This window comes from Megalobrama amblycephala, linkage group LG7 (assembly GCF_018812025.1).
Source record: "Megalobrama amblycephala isolate DHTTF-2021 linkage group LG7, ASM1881202v1, whole genome shotgun sequence".
Taxonomy (NCBI): domain Eukaryota; kingdom Metazoa; phylum Chordata; class Actinopteri; order Cypriniformes; family Xenocyprididae; genus Megalobrama; species Megalobrama amblycephala.
The window spans coordinates 8,264,976-8,274,440 of record NC_063050.1 but is presented as its reverse complement, the minus strand read 5'-3'; the positions used below and the strand labels follow the sequence as shown (position 1 = coordinate 8,274,440).

Sequence of the window (9,465 nt, the reverse complement as noted above, 5' to 3'; positions counted from 1 at the left end):
AACTAAACAACAACTGCAGTTTTATCACTGTAAGTATTTTGAATTTTCTTTGTGTGTGTGTGTGTGTGTGTGTGTGTGTGTGTGTGTGTGTGAGAGAGAGAGAGATTCTGCTCTTGACTGATGGATTCACTCTGTTTGTAAATGAATGGTTTGATGTATAGACTGATTAAATGAAACTATAAAATGCACACAATTTATCAAACTAGATTATTTATTTCATGATCTAAAGGTAATGCTCTCGTCTTTGTGGTTTTTGCTCTTTATATTCTGTTGGTCTAACCCAGAAGCTCGTCAGCCACCAGCAGGTGTGATACAAACAGGAAATGGTTTCTTTAGCAACAATGGATGCAGACTTTCCACTACATAAAAGAGATGCTGTGAATGTTTGTAATATGTGAAATTGTCTTTTTCCTACAGTTTTTTTTTTTTTTACAACATTACAGACTAACAAATTCTAAAATATTTTTTGCTGCAGTCATGAATCTTAAAATGTCTGCTTGCTTTTCAAATGCTAATAGTCCTGTCAGCACGACTGGACCTTTTTTTTCCTCTCTGCATGAGTAATTCACTCGTGATTTCTCCCCATCTGTTTTTTGAAAATTAGCTTTATAGATTTTTTAAAGTAGTCTAGTTATTGCATCTGTCATTTTTTTTTTTTTTTAATCTTTCTGGTAATTTCCTGTTCATGATTCACGTTTTAACTGAATCCTTTGGCTCCATCTAGTGGCAAATCTGAGTTAATGTCTGATTTACTGGTTTTATTGCAGTGAGATTTAATTGTATGGAAGTTTATAGTGTATGTGTTTTTTATTATTAACATTCTGTTCTGTTTTGATGAATTATAAATTACACTGATTTACACACTTCCTTTTACACAAGTTTGAAATGAAAGAGTCAATCTGAAGGAATGAAACTTTGGTTTTAAATATGTCTGCATTAACAATTAGCCCATGTAATTATCAAATATTATACCAAAGTCAGAGATAAAGGAAAGGAAGCAGACAGCTGCTGGAGCCTCTTATGATCTGAATTCTGTATGATCTTATTTGTATATATTTCACACTATATTTTGTATCTTTAGCACTTCTGTTATGGTGCATTATTTCAATCTTCTGTTTTGAGTTATTACCTTATTATCCACCTTTATTTGCATTACTGAAGTAAGCTGTTTTCTGTGAATGTGCAAAACTTCCTCATTCACTCTTATATGTTAAAAATAAGGTGGATAGAGAGCGTGAAAACCTGCATGAGCTCTCAGTATCAGACACTATAATCTCCACTAGATGCCGCAGTAATTTTACAACAGCTGAGAGCCTTTATATGCAGGTGATGCTCTAATATCACTGTAAACCTCGGCTTCACAGGACTTGTTGCTTTTGTATAAATCTGTTCACTACACAAGACTTATATCTGTTCAAATAAACTGATTTATAATTTGCTGATGCATGTAATGTGTCACTGATGGTCAGTAATTCAGCATAAGAAGTGTAATGTGATGTCTATGAGAACAGGAGCTCATCTGAACAGACTGTGTGTGTGTGTGTGTGTGTGTGTGTGTGTGTGTGTGTGTGGGTGGTGATGAATCTCAGTCATGTGCTCCATATCAGCTGCTGTCCGTGGTGCTGAACATCTGAACGACTCTCTTCCACCAGCAGGAGATCACACTGACTTTACTCTTAAAAATATGGTCAACCTGTTTTTCTTTGGCTGTTGACAGTATTGCCGATTGATGGAGTGATAAGAAGAGAAATGCAAATCATCTCTCTGTAAAAATATTTAACATGTCAACAAAATTCATTTTGAACCTGACTTTTTCTAATGTTCAGATTTCTGATTTGGAATGTATGCAACTGTGTGCATGTTTCATTATATAATACCGTTTGCATATTTAAACAACATTAAAGAAAACTTGTAATGCAAAATAATTACAGTCTTATTATACTGTAATTAATCATGTCATGTCAACTCCCCGTACCCACTGTCAAGGCCACTAAAATGGTCCCTGAATTCTCTGTCCCCCCCATTGGCACTGTTGCAACCACAGAGATAGTCTTTAAACTCTCTGGGCTCTCTCCCTTGGCTCTGCCATGGTCCTCAGCTCCTGTTGTACCTCCTCTGCCCTGGCTCCCTGTCTTGCCTCAGTCTCCAGGCCATCTTCCACTACACAGGCCTGGCCCTCCATCCCTTCCCTATTCCACCTCCACTTCACCACCCTCCTGGACTTTTGTTTTTTTGTGGATCATCTGGAACCCTCTCCTTTAATGTGGGCTTTGTCAGGTGTCCACTGTGGTTGTCCTTGACACATACTGGTCAATCAGAAACCTGCACTTATAGTTACAATGGGAACTGCTGCTGTTTCGTGTGTGTCCATCAGATGTCACTGTCAAATGAAATGAAGTATTAGCTTCACTTCTCCTTTTATTAATCTCTCTCTCTCTCTCTCTCTCAGAGGAAGTGGGCGTCTCCGTCACATTCAGCACTTCATGTTAAACTTGTAACCAGGAAAGAAACACTCAAAACTCATCTGAACACACATCGAGAGCTTCAGAAGAACTGAATCTACTGACAACAGAGAAGATCATTTAATAAGAGAGAAGAATGAAGATCATCTTGACTTTCACTCTGCTGATGATTCCTGGTAAGAATCTGAACTCAGAGTAAATCACTAAAAACAGCACAGATTTGATGAGGAGAGTCTTTCACTTCACTTCATGATGTTATACTGACTTTAAGAAGCAGTAGCCTAAATTAATCTGAAAGTTCACCTTGTTCTTGTAATATGTGATATATTAAGATGTTGGTTTGTTGTAGGTGTCGTGAGGTCCATGAGCGTTACAGGATATTCAGGGTCTGAAGTCAACATCACATGCAAATACAGTAAAGGAGATACAGCAAAAGCAAAGTATTTTTGTAGAGGAAAGAAGCCAAATAAACCAAAGTCTGGACGGTGCTCTGAACTCATCAGGACTAATGAGAATGAGAAAGATAAATGGGTTCATTCTGGAAGATTCTCTCTGTATGACGACACAAGATCAGCAGTCTTCACTTTGACCATCAGAAATCTGAGTGAACTGGATTCTGGGATGTACCAGTGTGGAGTTGATAGAATTAGAGGAAGAGATTCATACACTGAAGTGAATCTGAAAGTTACAACAGGTGAGTAACTGAGAGCCTCAAATTAAGATCTCCACAACATCACACATAATGACCGTAATAACACTGAACGCCTCTAGATGATGAAAGATAAAATCAATATGTTTTTTTTCCCATTTTTTTCTCCACGCAGTGATTCTAAATAAGAACCTGAATTTTCATTTTCAAAAGTTTTATCTATATAAATGTTTCATTCACAGTAACTGCCTTTCATAATGCTATTACTATCATACTTTTGATTTGCATCTCTGCTCGTTCAGTTTAATACATTTGTCTGTTATTTAATCCAAATGAACTTAATGGTTAATCAATGGATCATTTGGTACTCCTATAGATTTCTATAGATATTTATTCTATTGGCATATTTTCTTGTTTGTGTGTGTGTGTGTGTGTCCTGGTGAACCCTGCTTTGTGAACCAAATGTCCCCACAAGGATGGTAATACCAGTAATTTTGGACCTTGTTTGGACATTTTTGTGGTCCCAATGAGGAAAACAGCTTATAAATCATACAAAATTATATTTTTATAAAATGTAAAAGTGCAGAATGTTTTCTGTGATGGGTAGGTTTAGGGGTAGCGCATAGAATATATCGTTTATACAGTATAAAAATCATGATGTCTATGGAAAGTTCCCATAAAACATAAACCCAACATTACCGTAACTCACCCTTCATCTGTAAAGGTCAACTAAAGTATATATTCATTCAGATGGTACAGTTAGAACATTTACAACAGTTTCGTCTGACTGTACTGCAAATAAAATAAGATGATGTAAGCTTATTATAATATTTAAATGAACACAATCACAATCATAATAATAATAATAATAATGTTTATTCACACACTGTAAAAAAAAATGCTGTAAAATTTACAGCAACTTACTGGCTATTTAGTTTGCAAGTAAGCCTACAATTATACTGTAAAATACAGCACAACTGTGAATTTACAATCCTTTACTGTAATCTACTTTACAGTTTTACTGTAATAATACACTTAACTTAAACCTGTGTTGACACTATTTATTGGAGGAAACTGCTTGTCTTAAATTGGACAGTTAGCATTTAATATTTATGTTAGTAATGTGAGTACTGTGTACATTTTCAAAACTCTTAGTACAAAACTAAAGACTGATCACACTTCTAACACAGCTAGTCATTCTTTCAAAACTTGATCTCATATTTTCATTCTACATAATCACTGTTTCAAAACACAAGATCATTGTGATATGTAATGAGAACATTTGGTTTAATTACCAAAACTCAGTTTAGTTCTTTTAACAATCAGTTCATTTAATAGCAAACAATGCAAGATACATGTTTCAAATCACCCTCGATGCTGAAATAATTACAGTAACACAGGCTACAGATGCCACATTAGAAAATACACTTACATTACCTAAATTACATAACTAACATAAAACCCATAATGTTTGTAATGGGATCTATTCTGTGTGTTATCAAAAAGTGTGATAAAGGTTTTTTTTAATATTTTATTTATTTTTTTTAATAAAAATTACAATTGCAGTCATTGAATAAACGTAAGACAAGTACATAAAAAATAAAACAGTGACAAATTTAAACTATATAAATAAAAGTTAAATAATATGAAAATGTTTACCAATAGAAATTTTACAGCTTTCTTATTTTTTTAAACACAACATTGTATTTAGGTGTTGTTTACCTTCTGATTTAAAAAAAAAAAAGATAAAACAAATAAAACAGGCTTAAAAAGGCTTATTTCCCCAAAATTTACATTTATGAATACTACATTTAGCTAAAAGAAGCAGCAGATTAATAAAAATACCATTCTTTATGATAACATTTGTTATAGGAAATAATAATAATAATTAAAAAAAAATGTATATATATAAAAAAAAACATTTTAAAGCATAGTTCAAAGCTGGGCATGATGTGAGCCTTGATAAAAGAAACAAACTAAATGAGGACAACTCCAAAATAAATGATATAATGTTTCAGCATGTAAAGCACAAAATGTACAAAATATTTTCAATTTCAAAATTAAATCTGTTTACAAGAGATTTTTACAAGGTTTTTACAAATTTATAAATGAGTTTAAATTAAATTTCTTTGACTTTATTTGTTATTAAAGGGTTAGCTCACCCAAAAATGAAAATTATGTCATTAATGACTCACCCTCATGTCGTTCCAAACCCGTAAGACCTCCGTTCATCTTCTGAACACAGTTTAAGATATTTTAGATTTAGTCCGAGAGCTTTCTGTCCCTCCATTGAAAATGTATGTACGGTATACTGTCCATGTCCAGAAAGGTAATAAAAACATCATCAAAGTAGTCCATGTGACATCAGTGGGTTAGTTAGAAGTTTTTGAAGCATCGAAAATACATTTTGGTCCAAAAAATAACAAAAACTACGACTTTATTCAGCGGACTCAATCTAAAATATCTTAAACTGTGTTCTGAAGATGAACGGAGGTCTTACAGGTTTGGAACGACATGAGGGTGAGTCATTAATGACATCATTTTCATTTTTGGGTGAACTAACCCTTATGTTTATGAGGAAGTTTCCAGATTTTACTCCACAACAGACCATCAACAGAACCATTCCAATATGATACAATCGCAGGATTTGAAACAATATCCCTTTGTAGTAATGTGTCAGGTACCATGGTACCTTTACCATGGTAATCTGTTTACAGTGTCACATGACTTACTATAATGTAAAATCATGCCATCTGTCTCTCTTCTTCTGATGTATCTCTGATCAATCTGATGTTATACAGTTATTGACTGTTTCCCTGTTTTCCCTTGAACACTGTCTATGCTCTATGTTCACAAATTGCAAATCTCACTGACACACACACACACACACACACACCTACACACACACACACACACACACACACACACGCACACACATGTTGGGTTTCCATGCCTCATTGTAATGAATTTCCACTGGAGGGAAGCGTAGTGAACTAAATACAAAACATAGACGTGGCTTGACTTGACTTGACTTGACTTGACTTGACACAGAAATAAACTTACCAACAGCAGATTACAGTGAAACAAAGCTAGGCAAGATAACAATGAAACATTAAAGCTGAAAGCAGCAATGAAGGGGTCCTCGCACTTGTGTCATTGCCACCCGGTGGCTTTAGGAAAACAGAGCACAGTGGGCAATATGCATTTAAGTACATTAATATAGGAGGACAACGCCAGTCATTTGTATTTGCCACACTTCCTGCTACCAGCTGGTGGCGATATGACTATAACTACATTTTGGCATCTTCAGGCCAGGGCACTTATCAAACAAGTTTGAGGCAGATTGGACATTGTATGCAGGAGTTACAATAACTTCCTGTTTCATGATGATAATAACATGTTTAGCACTCAGCTAAGTGTTGCTAGCATGTTTTAGAATGATTGTAGCATTTTTAGCACTCAACTGCACAGTGTTAAACACAACACTTCCTGCTGCCAGTGGGTGGCACTAATATTATAACTGAATATTTTCATGTAGATGTGTTCACAGCAGGACTCTTCTCAAACATATTAAGTTTGGAGCAGATTGGACATTGTATGCAGGAGTTACAACAACTTCCTGTTTCGTGGAGTTAATTGCATACATTAGCGTTTAGCCAAGTGTTGCATGATTTAACGTGTTTCTAGTATGTTTGGTACTTCATGGCATATTTAAATGTGTTTCAGCAAGTGAATTACAGTTTAAAGCATGCCAATTCCTGTTGCCAACAGGTGGCGCTATGGCTAACTGAATATTTGCATGTAGATGTCTTCAGGCCAGGACTGTCACGTCAAGTTTGGAGCAGATCGGATATTGTATGCCTGACTTACAACAGCTTCCTGTTTCATGGTGAAACATCAGAATTTGTCAGGCCGCTACGGACACTCTAGATCTTCACAATTTAACATCGCGTTAAGATTAGACTGACCAAATATGATGTTGTTCTGGTTAAATCTTTATGAGGAGTTAATCACAGTGTAAAACATGACATTTCCTGTTGCCCACAGGTGGCGCTATGACTAACTGAATATTGTCATATAGATGTCTTCAGGTCAGGACTCTAATAAAACATGTGAAGTTTGGGGCAGATCGGACATTGTATGCCTGAGTTATATCGACTTCCTGTTTCATTGCGAAATATCGAAATTTTGTCAGGCCGCCACGGACACGACCTTCAGCGAAAACTCTAGATCTTCGCAATTTAACGTCGCAAAGGCCTTTAGATTAGACTGAGCAAATATAATGTTGATCTGATTAAAGCTCTTGGAGGAGTTTGTTAAAATACATCTGGAAATGGCAAAAACTGCAAAAATTTTGTAGGATTGCAGGGCTCCAGTTCAAAAAGATCATTCTGTATGATTTATGTATTATTCTGAACGAGAAGAGATGCACTTTTAAAGATCTGTTGTGATATTAGTACCAAGATGTTTGAAAATTTACCTTGTAAAAATTGCACCAAAGCAATTAAAAATAAAACTGTAGTACTGTGAACTTATTTCTTGAGTTAAAAAAAATGTTTTTTAAAACATCAATTTAACTCACAGATAACTGCTAGTTAACAGCAGCATGCATGTGCTAAAGTACATAGCAAAGAGATCATCACTGTATCAGCAACACTTTCAATCCTCCTGACAGTTTGCTCAAAGACGACTGTTTGTGGTTTTGTGTTTGAAGCATGTCTGATGGTTAAGTGTGAAAAACATCAGCGTCTGTGAGTCAAGGGAGGTGAAGTATGTGTGAGTGAGGTAAAAAACACTTTGTTTGTGACACTGACTCTTTATTTCAGAGACAGACTATCACAGAACAACATCATCATCATCATCATCATCATCATCATCAGTATCAGTTAAATCTCCAGAGATCTCATCTGTGTCTCCAGGTACAAACTCTCTCTGAAACACAAACACACTTGTGTGTGTGTGTGTGTGTGTGTGTGTGTGTGTGTGTGTGTGTGTGGTTCAGATTGTGAGTCTCTGGTGTTTTCAGGCTCTTCTCTGGTGGTCAGTGTGTCTGTGGTTCTGCTGCTGATCATCATTGGACTCGTGTTTGTGATCTGGACTGTCTGCAGGAGGCGTCAGTCGAACAGTTAAACTCCTTTCATTTTTACTTTAAAAGGACTTTTATGACATTGATCAAAATTATACATTTACATTCTTATAGACATTTTATTTCCCTTTTTTATAAAAACAAATTTGTTGCCTCCAGTTGGCTACAACTAAAGATGAGAAAATAGAGAAATATGAGAATGTGAAGAGATTTACTGAACCATTCATTTTCTTGTTTTTGACAGACGCTGATTCCTCCTCCAAAAGATCTCATGCGACTTCAGCAAACAATGAAGAGGTTAGTAGAATTACTGTGATTGGGAAAATATATTTGTTTTGATCAATAATGAGAATTATTATACTACCAGATGATTTAAAGACTGAGGATCTCCAGAGCTGTTAATATTATTAAATATTCAAATGATTATTGAATACATATATGTTCTGTCTCTCCTCAGGTTTCTCACACTGGTTTTGATTACAAGATTAAAGAAACTCACAGACATTTACTCACAAACCCCTCTGATTCATCTATCTGTGTTTACGATACAGTTGAAAAAGCCACTGCATCTCAGCTCTGCATCACATCTGCTGAGGATCTGAATTACACAGTGGTGAATTTCCACCAGATTTTCAGACTGTCCTGACAGTGTCTTATTTTGTCTTAAGTGTCTTAAGTTTTTATAATTATGTTTTAATTTTCTGAGGTAAAGGTAAAATGTGTATTGTTATTTTAAATGTACAGTATCATTAAATAAAATTGCAAAATAATGACTGTTTTCAGACAAGTTTCAAATACTCCAACATTTCAGAAAAAAATGACTGGTTGATTAAAGTGATTTTGTCGATCCCAGTAAGGCTGCTCAAATAATCAATTCATACTCTCATTTATATTCCAGTAGTTTCTGAATACTTTGTCCAGTTTATTTGATTTGATTTTTTCACAGATGACACTAGTTTATAAAGCAGCTCCTGGACAAGTCTGATCTTCTTCAGTGGTTTTCAGTCCTGGAGATCCATCGCTTGTCTCTCTTCTCTGACACACTCGCTGTATCTGAAATCACAAACTGTCTGAGTAGGTACTACATCTGAGTTTGAACTTACTTCATGACCATTAATATTTTATATAGTATGTAATCTGGATGTACTACATCCACTATATTGCCATTAACATGTGACCTAGTTGCGTCACTTCACCTCCGTTCATAAATCCTCTTCCGTGAACAGTAGTAGGTAGTAGTAGTAGGTCATCCAGGTACTTTTCACCTC

The 9,465-nt window shown here is 35.3% G+C and overlaps 3 protein-coding genes across 3 annotated transcripts in view; all 3 read left to right on the top strand.

The window, feature by feature from the left end:
- LOC125271224 (B-cell receptor CD22-like) overlaps positions 1–9,465 on the top strand; it is a 1,156,500-nt gene that overhangs the window by 841,541 nt on the left and 305,494 nt on the right. The window lies entirely within an intron of this gene.
- Positions 1–9,465, top strand: part of LOC125271198 (hemicentin-1-like) — a 987,774-nt gene that overhangs the window by 692,512 nt on the left and 285,797 nt on the right. The window lies entirely within an intron of this gene.
- On the top strand, positions 2,351–8,938 carry LOC125271279 (CMRF35-like molecule 6). The gene is made up of 6 exons (XM_048195356.1): positions 2,351–2,638; positions 2,812–3,156; positions 7,938–8,030; positions 8,138–8,236; positions 8,442–8,494; positions 8,655–8,938. Exons 1-6 carry the CDS (start codon positions 2,599–2,601, stop codon positions 8,841–8,843), a joined length of 819 nt encoding a protein of 272 aa, XP_048051313.1. The 5' UTR covers positions 2,351–2,598; the 3' UTR covers positions 8,844–8,938.